This window comes from Oncorhynchus mykiss, chromosome 16 (genome assembly GCF_057628025.1).
Source record: "Oncorhynchus mykiss isolate SJ-2025 chromosome 16, ASM5762802v1, whole genome shotgun sequence".
Lineage (NCBI taxonomy): Eukaryota > Metazoa > Chordata > Actinopteri > Salmoniformes > Salmonidae > Oncorhynchus > Oncorhynchus mykiss.
This window is the reverse complement of record NC_143037.1, coordinates 12,612,540-12,628,146: the sequence shown is the minus strand read 5'-3', so window position 1 is coordinate 12,628,146 and position 15,607 is coordinate 12,612,540. Positions and strand designations below refer to the sequence as shown.

At 46.3% G+C, this 15,607-nt stretch overlaps 1 protein-coding gene across 4 annotated transcripts in view; it reads right to left on the bottom strand.

Moving 5' to 3' along the window:
• The window catches only part of LOC110492834 (protocadherin-15-like), a 303,674-nt gene that overhangs the window by 179,149 nt on the left and 108,918 nt on the right, over positions 1-15,607 (bottom strand). For all 4 annotated transcript variants that reach the window (XM_090201917.1, XM_090201916.1, XM_036946203.2 and 1 more), the window contains 2 exons: positions 1,136-1,296; positions 393-548 (listed from right to left, as the gene is read on the bottom strand). In XM_090201917.1, the coding sequence (XP_090058043.1) occupies positions 393-548; positions 1,136-1,296 (317 nt within the window). The remainder of the gene's footprint in view (positions 1-392; positions 549-1,135; positions 1,297-15,607) is intronic.

The window sequence follows — 15,607 nt, the reverse complement described above, 5'->3', positions numbered from 1 at the left end:
AGAATGGGATATGGGCCACCACTGTTAAACCACACAGAGAATCAGGAAGTCTCCAGAATGGGCCATGGTCCACGCATGATACGTATGTCATTATATTACCCAGTCATGTATTACCGTTACAGTCATTTTAATGACCAAAGCCCCTTTTTTAACAGTCAAAAAGTTCCATCTGAATACATGTAATTAGATTTGAAGTTATTACCCGTCCCTACCAGTCCACGGTCACTGAACAACGGCTAATATTTCACATTTTTACAGCATTTTTTTTCAAATCGCATGGCCCTATTCAGGTTGAACAGACTGAAATATTTAATGCTAAGTAATGAGATACTGCTCACACATCGTCTTGGATTGTAATAAAAAATTTAACTAGGCTGTCCTGGGGGCCTCACCTCATTTATGGCGACATAGTAGCGAGGCTGCTGGAATCGGGGTGCGTTGTCATTGCGATCCCTCACCACAATGCGCACCTCGTGTAAAATGACGGTCCCGACCAGCTCATTGGTGCACTGGACCTGGACAACGATGGAATGGATGTAGGACGGGGGCTAAAAGGAAGGAAGACGTTTTAGTCTCGGAAATCCCAGACCTAGGGGAACGTCTGCCTAGAGAGACTAAATAGGTATCGTTTCAGTACAAACCGAGGACAGGGGGAGACAGAGTCATTTGAGAGTTATTTTTCCTAATTCTATGGCCATGTGTCTCCTTTCAAACTGGTTCACACTGAAGTACAGGACTGATATGAATGTGTACAACATCTAGCGGAAGGTATGCCTCAGAGTCAACCTTATAATCTCTGTGATTATCACAAACTACTCTAACACCGGTACATAAGCATATACCATTTAGCAGAAGCTTTTACCCACTGTACTGTGGTGGACATGTGCAGTACACTATGAATGTATACATGTCCAATAGAAGAATGAACAACAAACAAAACACTGAAAAGAAAGAAGCTACATTATCCTGTGGAGCTTCGCTTTACCTCAGGATGTAGTTTAAGGGAATGTACATGTATAGCTAACCTGCAGTGAACACTTTTTTCTTTAGAGGAACCCAAACCCACAAACCCTTTTGAGTTCTATTCTCCACAGACAAACATATGGATAGTCATAGTGAGCGTCAGAGGACTTACGTCTCGGTCGAGGGCCCTGCCGGTGCTGTTGAGGTACAGCCTTTGTCTGACCGGGTCCAGTATGACCCAGTGGTTGTAGTTGTCTCGGAGGGAGAGAGAGATGGTTCTGCCTGGGTCTTCCACTCGGCCTTGGATTTGCATATTCTCAACCAAAAGTGTTCCTTTACGAGAAAAGAAAAGAAGTTCCTTAGAAATGCAGTGAGGAGTTGATTGACAGAGATGTGATAAAACTACAAGCAGGTTCTCTGGGCAGTAAACGTTCCCTTGTGGTGTAAAACTCACTCTTCTCGAGTGCTCTTTTATGGGATATTGTTACTTTCTTTCAGAAAAGCACAAGTAGAGAGAGAAATAAGCCCAGGACAACAAAAGCTTCTGACTCATATTACTTGTTTTCTGAGAATGAAAAGTTCTGATGGAGAAAAAAAAACTTCAACGACTGCTAGACTGAAATGTTTTCAAATCAGAGGAGACCAATTAGTTGAGTCCAGCAGCATTTGAATGATGCATAACCTCTGAAAATTGTCAGCTATTGACGTTCATGAAAACCAGGGAGCCGGCCAAGCTAAAATTACATTTGACATCTTGACCATCTTCTCTGAAGCATGCCTGCTTTCCACACACTCTGATGCTGCAGTCCAGACAGGGACTAATAGCCTGCCAGATATCAGGCTTTGATGGTGCCTGAGCCTGAAGGTACTAACGTCCACGTACGTTCATTCCAATTATGGCAAGCACTGGCCAGTTCAGCCCCCGTTAATTACACAGTGCTACCCTCTGGACACACATTTCTGACATCAATTGTTGTGCAGTTAGAGTGGCTGTCAAGCTTCCAACCCACACCTAGCCTAGGTCCAGTACACACAACAAATAATGGTTCTAAATATTACCAGATGGGGGTTCTTTGCCTTGTAACCATAGTGGAACCCTTTTTGGTGCTATATAGAACCCTTTCCTAAGGTTCTATAAAGAACCATTAAATAAGGTTATATACAGTGCATACGGCAAAGAACCATTCAATAAAGTTATGTACAGTGTATTCGGAAAGTATTCAGACCCCTTGACTTTTTCCACATTTTGTTATGTTACAGCCTTATTCTAAAATGGATAAAATACATGTTTTCCCTCATCATTCTACACATAATAGCCCATAATGACAAAGCAAAAACAGTTTTTTATACACTTTTGCAAATGTTTAAAAAATCAACACAAAAAACACCTTATTGACATAAGTATTCAGACCCTTTGTGATGAGGCTCGAAATTGAGCTCAGGTGAATCCTGTTTCCATTGATTATCCTTGAGATGTTTCTACAACTTGATTGGAGTCCACCTGTGATAAATTCAATTGATTGGACATGATTTGGAAAGGCACACACCTGTCTATATAAGGTCCCACAGTTGACAGTGCATGTAAGAGCAAAAACCAAGCCATGAGGTCCATAGAGAGCCAAGACAGGATTTTGTCGAGGCACAGATTTGAGGAAGGGTACCAAAACATTTCTGCAGCATTGAAGTTCCCCAAGAACACAGTGGCCGCCATCATTCTTAAATGTTAGAAGTTTAGAACTACCAATAATCTTTCTAGAGCTGACAGCCTGGCCAAACTAAGCAATTGGGAGAGAAGGGCCTTGGTTAGGGAGATGACCAAGAACCCGATGGGCACTCTGACAGAGATCCAGAGTTCCTTTGTGGAGATGGGAGAACCTTCCACAAGGACAACCATCTCTGCAGCACTCCACCAATCAGGCCTTTATGGTAGAGTGACCAGACGGAAGCCACTCCTCAGTAAAAGGCACATGACAGCCCGCTTGGAGTTTGTCAAAAGGCACCAAAAAGACTCTCAGACCATGAGAAACAAGAATCTCTGGTCTGATGAAACCAAGATTGAACTCTTTGGCCTGAATGCCAATTGTCACATCTGGAGGAATCCTGGGACCATCCCAAAGGTGAAGCATGGTAGTGGCAGCATCATACTGTGGGGTTGTTTTTCAGCGGCAGGGACTGGGAGACTAGTCAGGATTGAGGGGAAGATGAACGAAGAAAAGTACAGAGAGATCCTTGATGAAGAAGGCTGTAACGTAACAAATGTGGAAAAAGTCAAGGAGCATGAATACTTTCCGAATGCAATGTTTATACAGTACCAGTCAAAAGTTTGGACACACCTACTCATTCAAGGGTTTTTCTTTATTTTTACTATTATTCTACAATGTAGAAAATAGTAAAGACATCAAAACTATGAAATAACACATATGGAATCATGTAGTAAACAAAAAAGTGTTAAACAAATCAAAACATATGTTATATTTGAGATTCTTCAAAGCAGCCACCCTTTGCCTTGACAGCTTTGCACACATTATCTCAACCAGCTCAATGAGGTAGTCACTTGGAATGCATTTCAATAAACAGGTGTTCCTTCTTACTTGTTAATTTGTGGAATTTAATTCCTTCCTATTAATGACTGAGCCAATTATTTGTGCTGTGACAAGGTAGGGATGGTATACTGAAGATAGCCCAATTTGGTAAAAGACCCAGTCCATACTATGGCAAGAACAGCTCAAATAAGCAAAGAGAAACGACAGTCCATCATTACTTTAAGACATTAAGGTCAGTCAATACGGAAAATGTCAAGAACTTTGAACGTTTCTGTCACGTCCTGACCTTAGTTCCTTTTGTAGAGGCTCTCTATGGACCTCTATTTTAGGTTGGTCAGGACGTGAGTTGGGGTGGGCATTCTATGTTTTGTTCTTGTGTTTATATTTTTATGTGTTTGGCCTGGTATGGTTCCCAATCAGAGGCAGCTGTCAATCGTTGTCTCTGACTGAGAACCATATTTAGGTAGCCTGTTTTCCCACTTTTGTTTGTGGGGGTTATTTTCCGTTTCAGTGTTTTCACCATGCGGGACTGTTTCGGTTTTCCTTTATTCTCTTGTTCGTTTGTTTTCTGTGTTCAGTGTAATAAATATGACGAACACTTACCCCGCTGCATATTGGTCCGATATTTCCTACTCCTCCTCAGAAGAGGAAGACGACAACCGTTACAGTTTCTTTAAATGCAGTCGCAAAAACCATCAAGCACTATGATGAAACTGGCTCTCATGAGGACCGCCACAGGAAAGGACGACCCAGAGTTACCTCTGCTACAGAGCATAAGTTCATTCGAGTTAATTGCACCTCAGATTGCAGCACAAAGAAATGCTTCACAGAGTTCAAGTAACAGACACATCTCAACATCAACTGTTCAGAGGAGACTGTGTGAATCACGCCTTCAAATCAAATCAAATGTTATTTGTCACATGTGCCGAATACAACAGGTGTAGTAGACCTTACAGTGAAATGGTTACTTACAAGCCCTTAACCAACAATGCCGTTTTAATTAAGAAAAATACCTAAAAAAAGTAACAAATAATTAAAGAGCAGCTGTAAAATAACAATACAGAGGCTATATACCGGGGCACCGGTACAGAGTCAATGTGCGGGGGCACCGGTTAGTCGAGGTAATTGAGGTAATATGTACATGTAGGTAGAGTTATTAAAGTGACTATGCATAGATAAAAACAGAGAGTAGCAGCAGCGTTAAGGGGGGGGGCAATGCAAATAGTCTGGGTCGCCATTTGATTAGATGTTCAGGAGTCTTATGGCTTGGGGGTAGAAGCTGTTTAGAAGCCTCTTGGACCTAGACTTGGCACTCCAGTACCACACGGCCAGGTCTCTGACCTCAGTATAGCAGAGAGAGCAGTCTATGACTAGGGCCTTCCTCTGACACCACCTGTTATATAGGTCCTGGATGGCAGGAAGCTTGTACTGGGCCATACACACTACCCTCTGTAGTGCCTTGCAGTCAGAGGCCGAGCAGTTGCCATAGTCAGAGGCCGAGCAGTGATGCAACCCATCAGGATGCTCTCGATGGTGCAGCTGTAGAACCTTTTGAGGATCTGAGGACCCATGCCAAGTTTCCTGAGGGGGAATAGGTTTTGTCGTGCCCTCTTCACGACTGTCTTGGTGTGCTTGGACCATGTTTTGTTTGTTATGTGGACGCCAAGGAACTTGAAGCTCACAACCTGCTCCACTCAAGCCCTGTCGATAAGAATGGGGGCATGCTCGATCCTCCTTTTCCTGTAGTCCACAATGTAGTCCACAATCATCTCTTTTGTCTTGATCACGTTGAGGTTGTTGTCCTTGCACCACACGGCCAGGTCTCTGAGCTCCCTATAAGCCGTCTCATTGTTTATTTTTTTATTCATTTAATTTTACCCCTTTTTCTCCCCAATTTCGTGGTATCCCATTGTTAGTAGCTTCTATCTTGTCTCATCGCTACAATGGGAGAGACGAAGGTTGAAAGTCATGCGTTCTCCGATACACAACCCAACCAAGCCGCACAGCTGCACCAATGTGTCGGAGGAAACACCGTGTGCACCTGGCAACCTTGGTTAGCGTGCACTGCGCCCGGCCTGCCTTGTCAAGGATATCCCTACCGGCCAAGCCGGACGACGCTAGGCCAATTGTGCGTCGCCCCACGGACCTCCCGGTCGCGGCCAGTTACGACAGAGCCTGGGCGCGAACCCAGAGTCTCTGGTGGCACAGCTGGCGCGCTGCAGTACAGCGCCCTTAACCAGTACGCCACCCGGGAGGCCCTAAGCTGTCTCATTGTTGTCGGCGATCAGGCCTACTACTGTTGTGTCATCTGCAAACTTAATGATGGTGTTGAAGTCGTGCCTGGCTGTGCAGTAATGAGTGAACAGGGAGTACGGGAGGGGACTGAGCACACACCCCTGAGGGGCCCCTGTGTTGAAGATAAGCATGGCAGATGTGTTGTTACCTACCCTCACCACCTGGGAGTGGCCCGTCAGGAAGTCCAGGATCCAGTTGCAGAGGGAGGTGTTTAGTCCCAGGGTCCTTAGCTTAGTGATGAGCTTTGAGGGTACTATGGTGTTGAACGCTGAGCTGTAGTCAATGAATAGCATTCTCACATAGGTGTTCCTTTTGTCCAGGTGTGAAAGGGCAGTGTGGAGTACAATAGAGATTGCATCATCTGTGAATCTGTTGGGGTGGAATGAAAATTGAAGTGGGTCTAGGATTTCATGGTTGAATTGCTGCAAAGAAACCACTACTAAAGGACACCAACAATAAGAAGAGACTTGCTTGGGCCAAGAAACATGAGCAATGGACATTAGACAGGTGGAAATTCGTCCTTTGGTCTGATGAGTTGAAATTTGACATTTTTGGTTCCAACCGCTGTGTCTTTGTGAGACACAGAGTAGGTGAACAGATGATCTCCACATATGTGGTTTCCACAATTAAGCACGGATGAGGAGGTGTGATGGTGCTTTGCTGGTGGCACTAACTGAGATTTATTTAGAATTCAAGGCACACTTAACCAGCATAGCTACCACAACATTCTGCAGCGATATGCCATCCCACCTGGTTTGCACTTAGTGGGACTATCATTTGTTTTTCAACAGGACAATGACCCAACACACCTCCAGGCTGTGTAAAGGCTATTTGACTAAGAAGGAGAGTGATGGAGTGCTGCATCAGATGAACTGGTCTCCACAATCACCCGATCTCAACCTAATTGAGATGGTTTGGGATGGGTTGGACTGCAGATTGAAGTAAAAGCAACCCTCTTAAAGCAAACCCTCCTAAAAGCATTCCTCTTGAAGCTGGTGGAGAAATTGCCAAGAGTGTGCAAAGCTGTCATCAAGGCAAAGGGAGGCTACTTTGAAGAATCTCAAATATAAAATATTTGTTTAACACTTTTTAGGTTACTACATGATTCCATATGTGTTATTTCATAGTTTTGATGTCTTCACTATCATTCTACAATGTAGAAAATAATAAAAATAAAGAACAACTTTTTAATTAGTAGGTGTGTCCAAACATTTGACTGGTACTGTACATATACTGTATAGCACAAAAACAGGGTGGCGCTATGGTTGCAACCCTATATGGTTCTATATAGAACCTTTATAGAGATTGGTTCTGTAAAGTATATTTCTCAATCTCAAAGGTTCTTTGTAGATTAGTTTGTAAAACCATACAGGGCTTTTAATTCTGGTCAGCCATATTATATTGTTAAACTTCCATAGGTGTTATTATTGTGTTAAGTGACAAGTTGAATCTAGTGAGCTACCTCTGGAACATCTGGGGGTCCCTGAGGAGAGAACTGAGAACCACTGACTGATTTAGTTAACTGTTCTCAAATTACACAAGGCCATACATGAGTCTTTCCCAAGACACAATCACTAGCCACAGTCATACATAATATGTAATAATAACACGAGATAAACTGGAATGACACGCTCACTCACGATTGCACAAAACGATCTGTGAGCAAGCCATGCCCAACAATATTATAATGAGCCTGTCACGCCCTGACCTTAGAGAGCCGTTTTATTTCTCTATTTAGTTAGGTCAGGGTGTGATTTGGGTGGGCATTCTATGTTTTCTATTTCTTTGCTTTTGGCCGCGTGTGGTTCCCAACCAGAGGCAGCTGTCTATCGTTGTCTCTGATTGGGAATCATACTTAGGCAGCCTTTCCCCCACCTTTGTGGGTAATTATTTATTGTCTGTGTGTGTTTGTGGGTAATTATTTATTTTCTGTGTGTGTTTGTGTGCGCCACGGTTGTGTCACGGTCGGTTTCTGTTTACCTGTTTTTTTTTGCTGTGAAAGTTTTACTTTATGAAAAGATGTGGAATTACATGCACGCTGCGCCTTGGCTCATCTATGATACGGAGTTTGAAGACAGTGAACGTGACAGAGCCACCTCCTCTACATTTTAATTATCACTAAAAGAGCGAAAATACATTTTGTGAACTGTAAAGAACCATTGAAGAACTCAAAGGGTTATTTAAGTCATTATGGTTACCACATAGAACCATCACCCTTCCCAAAGAACATTTAGAGTGTATGAACCCAGGCAAGAGGCTAGGGAAGAGAAGGGCAGACAGGCCAGGCCAGAAGCTGGGAAAGAGAAGGGCAGACAAGCCAGAGGCTGGAAAAGAGAAGGGCAGACAGGCCAGACCAGAGGCTGGGGAAGAGAAGGGCAGACAGGCCAGACCAGAGGCTGGGGAAGAGAAGGGCAGACAGGCCAGACCAGAGGCTGGGGAAGAGAGGAGCAGACAGACCAGAGGCTGGGGAAGGGAAGGGCAGACAGGCCAGGCCAGAGGCTGGGGAAGGTAAGGGCAGACATACCAGGCCAGAGGCTGAGGAAGAGAAAGGCAGACAGGCCAGATGGTGGGGAAGAGAAGGGCAGACAGGCCTGAGGCTGGGGAAGAGAAGGGCAGACAGGCCTGAGGCTGGGGAAGAGAAGGGCAGACAGGCCTGAGGCTGGGGAAGAGAAGGGCAGACAGGCCTGAGGCTGGGGAAGAGAAGGGCAGACAGGCCTGAGGCTGGGGAAGAGAAGGGCAGACAGGCCAGAGGCTGGGGAAGAGAAGGGCAGACAGGCCAGAGGCTGGGAAAGAGAAGGGCAGACAGGCCAGAGTCTGAGGAAGAGAAAGGCAGACAGGCCAGAGGCTGGGGAAGAGAAGGGCAGACAGGCCAGAGGCTGGGAAAGAGAAGGGCAGACAGGCCAGAGTCTGAGGAAGAGAAAGGCAGACAGGCCAGATGGTGGGGAAGAGAAGAGCAGACAGGCCCATGTACATATTTTTCCCTTGTCATCCAGGCCACCTGCTGTGATGCATCTCACACTAATGCCCATGGACGGCTGGAGTAACCTAGCCTCATTCTGGCTCCAGTCTCTAGCAGTGCTGGCTGAGTAACCTAACCTCATTCTGGCTCCAGTCTCTAGCAGTGCTGGCTGAGTAACGTAACCTCAGGCTGGCTCCAGTCTCTAGGAGAGCTGGCTGAGTAACCTAACCTCAGGCTGGCTCCAGTCTCTAGCAAAGTGGCTGAGTAACCTAACCTCATTCTGGCTCCAGTCTCTAGGAGAGCTGGCTGAGTAAACTAATATCATTCTGGCTCCAGTCTCTAGCAGTGTGGCTGAGTAAACTAACCTCAGGCTGGCTCCAGTCTCTAGCAGTGCTGGCTGAGTAACCTAACCTCATTATGGCTCCAGTCTCTAGCAGTGCTGGCTTAGTAACCTAACCTCAGGCTGGCTCCAGTCTCTAGGAGAGCAGGCTGAGTAACCTAACCTCAGGCTGGCTCCAGTCTCTAGCAGTGTGGCTGAGTAACCTAACCTCATTCTGGCTCCAGTCTCTAGGAGAGCTGGCTGAGTAACCTAACCTCATTCTGGCTCGTGTCTAGCAACACTGGCTGAGTAAACTAACCTCATTCTGGCTCCAGTCTCTAGGAGTGCTGGCTGAGTAACCTAACCTCATTCTGGCTCCAGTGTCTAGCAACACTGGCTGAGTAAACAAACCTCATTCTGGCTCCAGGCTCTAGGAGAGCTGGCTGAGTAACCTAACCTCAGGCTGGCTCCAGTCTCTAGCAGTGTGGCTGAGTAACCTAACCTCATTCTGGCTCCAGTCTCTAGGAGAGCTGGCTGAGTAACCTAACCTCATTCTGGCTCCAGTCTCTAGGAGAGCTGGCTGAGTAACCAAACCTCATTCTGGCCCCAGTCTCTAGGAGAGCTGGCTGAGTAACCTAACGTCAGGCTGGCTCCAGTCTCTAGCAGTGTGGCTGAGTAACCTAACCTCATTCTGGCTCCAGTCTCTAGGAGAGCTGGCTGAGTAACCTAACCTCATTCTGGCTCCAGTGTCTAGCAACACTGGCTGAGTAAATTAACCTCATTCTGGCTCCAGTCTCAAGGGAGCTGGCTGAGTAACCTAACCTCATTCTGGCTCCAGTGTCTAGCAACACTGGCTGAGTAACCTAACCTCATTCTGGCTCAAGTGTCTAGCAACACTGGCTGAGTAAACAAACCTCAGGCTGGTTCCAGTCTCTAGTAGAGCTGGCTGAGTAACCGAACCTCATTCTGGCTCCAGACTCTAGCAACACTGGCTGAGTAAACTAACCTCATTCTGGCTCCAGTCTCTAGCAGTGTGGTTGAGTAACCTAACCTCAGGCTGGCTCAAATCTCTAGGAGAGCTGGCTGAGTAACCTAACCTCATTCTGGATCCAGTCTCTAGCAGTGTGGCTGAGTAACCTAACCTCAGGCTGGCTTCAGTCTCTAACAGTGTGGCTGAGTAACCTAACCTCAGGCTGGCTCCAGTCTCTAGGAGAGCTGGCTGAGTAACCTAACCTCATTCTGGCTCCAGTCTCTAGCAACACTGGCTGAGTAAACTAACCTCAGGCTGGCTCCAGTCTCTAGCAGTGTGGCTGAGTAACCTAACCTCAGGCTGGCTCCAGTCTCTAGGAGAGCTGGCTGAGTAACCTAACCTCATTCTGGCTCCAGTCTCTAGGAGAGCTGGCTGAGTAACCTAACCTCAAGCTGGCTCCAGTCTCTAGCAGTGTGGCTGAGTAACCTAACCTCAGGCTGGCTCCAGTCTCTAGCAGTGTGGCTGAGTAACCTAACCTCAGGCTGGCTCCAGTCTCTAGCAACACTGGCTGAGTAAACTAACCTCATTCTGGCTCCAGTCTCTAGCAGTGTGGCTGAGTAACCTAACCTCATTCTGGCTCCAGTCTCTAGGAGAGCTGGCTGAGTAACCTAACCTCAGGCTGGCTCCAGTCTCTAGCAACACTGGCTGAGTAACCTAACCTCATTCTGTCTCCAGTCTCTAGGAGAGCTGGCTGAGTAACCTAACCTCATTCTGGCTCCAGTCTCTAGCAGTGTGGCTGAGTAACCTAACCTCAGGCTGGCTCCAGTCTCTAGCAGTGTGGCTGAGTAACCTAACCTCAGGCTGGCCCCAGTCTTTAGGAGAGCTGGCTGAGTAACCTAACCTCAGGCTGGCTCCAGTCTCTAGCAGTGTGGCTGAGTAACCTAACCTCATTCTGGCTCCAGTCTCTAGGAGAGCTGGCTGAGTAACCTAACCTCAGGCTGGCTCCAGTCTCTAGCAGTGTGGCTGAGTAACCTAACCTCATTCTGGCTCCAGTCTCTAGGAGAGCTGGCTGAGTAACCTAACCTCATTCTGGCTCCAGTCTCTAGGAGAGCTGGCTGAGTAACCTAACCTCAGGCTGGCTCCAGTCTCTAGCAGTGTGGCTGAGTAACCTAACCTCATTCTGGCTCCAGTCTCTAGCAGTGTGGCTGAGTAACCTAACCTCAGGCTGGCCCCAGTCTTTAGGAGAGCTGGCTGAGTAACCTAACCTCAGGCTGGCTCCAGTCTCTAGCAGTGTGGCTGAGTAACCTAACCTCATTCTGGCTCCAGTCTCTAGGAGAGCTGGCTGAGTAACCTAACCTCATTCTGGCTCCAGCAGATACCTCTGCTTAGCTAGCAGACCTTTGCAAGAAAGACACATGAAATGTACTCACATCCAACCTCTTGACTCTCCTTATCTGCGAATGTTCGACTGTTGTCGGCGCCCTTGAAAAACAGCTGTGACTTGGATTGAGTGAAATACAGTCTGAAGTTTTCCTATCAAGGTACATCAGGCTATAAGGACTGATAAGTAACTTGCCATTTGGACACTGAGGTGCAGTTTAATGCAAACATAGAGTTCCATTTGAGTTGATGATTACTGTTGCTGTATGGTGACAGCATATGGACATGTGAAAGCCTCATCTTGCACTTGAAGCGGTTTACTGTGTTTGAAGCATGTTTCTGACAGCTGATTAGAATGCCTGGCTATGTAACATTTGAATAAGCACCAGTATGTGTATGTTATGTGTTCATGTTACAAAACCCTGTCACCTTCAGTAATGATTTCATTTACATTCCACATGGTTGTTTCTTCTGTTTACTGCAGTTTGTTCCTAGCTGAATTCCCAACTACAATGCTTCTTCTGCCTGATTGGAAAATCAGGGTCCCTGTACTCAGAAGTGCACTGATTAAAAACACACATCCGCAAAGGAGATCTGCATGTTCAATCAACAGATGACAACGCAGACACACACACGCACGCACACACACACACAGGCACACACGCACACACACACACTTTGGTTGGGAAGTGTCTCTTAGGGTTTTGCTCACCACCCTTTTGCTTGTGCCTTGTAATGATGCTGTATGTTGCTGTCAAGGCAACAACGTACAATGTACTTCTCCACCTATATATACACAGACAATAGCAAGAGTTTACCAGAGAGGACTCTGGGAAGTGGGAACAATGCATGGAACAAAGCCAATATCTACAGGGAAAACGAGAGAGCCGAGTTTAAAAAGGTTGCTAGGTTTGTTTTTACACTCACTAAACAAACAAGAGAGATGACTGCACACAAGTGAATATTCCAAATGTCTATGAGGAATTGCAGTGAGACTTGGTTCACTGGCTGCATCTTTTCTCTAATGTGCTAAGGGACTTCTTCCTTGTGAATTATTTAAACATTTGATGAAAGATAATTTCACTTCTTCAGGTGCTGGACAGAAAAAGCAGAAGGATCTGTAATTCACAACAGTGATTCAGCTGTTAGACAGACGGACAACATGTCACTCTCGTCTGATCAATTCATCAATTGGAAAAATAGGCCGGCTTTCCGGAAGCTCAGTTCTTTGTGCCTGAACATCTCCATTCGTTACACGTGTTATACCATCTACACATTATTCATTTGTTCCTTATGACTCTAATCTTACCTCATCCCCTGCTCTACTCCAGTTGTGTTTGCGTACAGCAGCCAGATGGTTGTTATTCTACACTGATGGTTAAAAGAACACATTAGTGGCTGGTGCTGTTTGAGTTACAGTACAGACACAGACAGCACTTCCCTCTCTGTTTCCCGGCAGCTGTGGGCTGACATTTGACCAGCAGTGAGCGGAGTCATGCAGGTCCCTCAGCAGCTGGCACATGGGATGGCATCCTGGCATGGTCCTGCAAGCTGGCAGAGTACCTGTGACTGGTGATGGGTAGACAGTGGAGGCTTGGCTCCCTGTCGGATCATACTGGGCTCCTGCCTCCTGGATACGAGGAGAAGGCTGCTGGGTCAGCTAGCTCTGTTTACTCATGAATCATTGTTCCCATTCACCCCATGCAGAGCAAGCATTTACAATAGGACAGGCAGCGAGACATGCTGATCTTAGTCCATTATCTCTTGTGGAATTACCCAGATAGAGTACTCTCAAAGGCAGTCATATTTTGTTAGTAGGCGTACTGGTGTTGGGCATATCGTGGAGAGACGTAAACCATTTTATTTCACCCAGTGTCTATCTCAAGCATACCAGACATTGAAAACCCTACTGATTATTGAATACATTCATTCTCTCTTGAGCTATAAAGTGCACAGAGTACATTAGTTTATTTTATGAATACCAATGTTATGAAGACCTTGGCACGGAATGTAAGCATTTGCATTCGTTTCTCATGGTCTCCGAGGCTTTCTTCACACACTTTAAAAAAGGCCGTACAGTTTGAAAGAAAAGCCTATAGGAGTGAGCAGCTAGTTTGTGAATTGTCTCCTGACCAGTGCTTGACTTGGGCAGAGCTCACCGGAGCAGAGTACTGACACCTCAAATGTTCTACTGCTTGAGCTCCTGTTCCTCTTACAGAATATTAGCTCAACAGTATTGTGGAGCTCCTGCAACCAAATATAAACAGTACCGGCACCGGAAATGAGCACTGCTCCTGACAAAGTATATTTCTATATTACATTTCTACATGGGTAAATTTTTCATGTACAAAAGGACAAAAGGAATGCATGCAGTATGTGAGGATGTTGTTCATCAACTACAGCTCGGCCTTCAATACCATAGTGCCCTCTTAGCTCACCACAAAGCTCACGGCCCTGAGTCTGAACTCCTCCCTATGCAACTGGGTCCTGGACTTCCTGTCAGGCCGTTCCCCAAGTGGTGAAGGTAGGCAACATTACCTCCTCAACACGGACTCTCAACACGGGGGTCCAACAAGGGTGCGTCGACAGTCCCGTCCTGTACTCCCTGTATACCCACGTTCGATGACGACACGACAGTAGAAGTCCTGATTACCAATAATGACGAGATTGCCTACAGGGAGGAGGTAGACAACATCTCCCTCAACGTCATAAAAACAAAGGAGCTAATTGTGGACTTCAGGAGGAACTGGGCACGGGCATGGGCATGCATCCATCCTCATCAACAGGGCTGCTGTGAACACAGTCAAAAACGTAAAGTTCCTCTGCGTATCTCCGAGCAGCTGACCATACGGACACCGCGGTGAAGAAGGCACGACAGCGACTCTTCAACCTCAAGATAATGAAGAAATCCGCCCTGTCCCCAAGGACCCTCACAGTGTTCTACAGGAGCACCATCGAGAGCATACTACCGGGCTGCATCACAGCCTGGCAGGGCAACTACACCGCCGCAGACCTCAAGGCGCTGCAGAGGGTGGGTGCACACTGCCTGCCCTCCAGGACACCTACAACACCAGGCGTCCCAGGCATGCCAAGAAGATCATCAGGGACCACAGCCATGGTTTGTTCTCCCCGCTTCCATCACTAAGATGCGAGCATTACAGGAGCATCATGGCAAAAACTGGAAGACTGGCCAAGAGCTTCTACCACTAGATCATCAGGCTGCTGAATATCCACCACTAGTCAGCCTCCCCCTGTCCTCCTCCCCCCATTGTTACAGTGTTAATATGTATTTCATTTCTATTTTTAGTTATTACTTGTATTGTTTTTATTTCTCATTGTTGGAGCTCGGGGTTGAATATTTCACTGTCCCATGTAATTACACCTGCAACCATATACATGTGACTGTTCAACTTCTAATCTGATCTAGTGTAGAAGAGAGATAATGCGCTTCACATATTTTGCATTTCATTTAATCCAAGGAAATACATATTTTTGGGCTGATGACAATGATAATAAATTGCCATGTTCCATTTTTCCCTGACATTACTGTACAAGTGAGCGACTCCCATGATTAAAATGATCCGAGTAAAATTAAATGAGCATAGCAGGGGTGGATGTGGGAGAAGGTTGGGGGGAGCAGTTCAGATTTGCTGCAGGATGTACTGGTATAAGCATTAGACAGTGAGCGAGTGGACGTGACCACTGGTGAACAACACATTACAGATTTTTTCATCTTCTTCATCTCCAACGCTTTGGCTCCAGCTGCTTCTAGAGAATGGTGCTTTGTGGGATGTGGAACCAAACATGACAGAGTACATGAGGTGATGATCTAACTCAGGACTCCTAATGGTGACATAGTTGTTTTCTGGGGCAGCATCCACCACCGTGAAGCCTAAAGTGTCAGTTTTTCACATTCAAGACCCCTGGTCTGAGGACAATTGGACAAGGTCCTCATAAAATGGCCTAAGAGTTAACCCTCTGCTGCTATTACTAGTAGTACAGTCCCTGCAGGACCTGCTCACTACCAGGCAATGAGCCTGGGACTATATTGGTCCATTAGAGGAGACGTTTAATCAAGACACAAAGTCAAGGGCTCTGACCAGGTCTCATAGAACTGAGCACTCTGCCGGCCGGCCGGCCAGCCAGTCCAGGATGATTTAGAGCAGTGGCTGGCACTG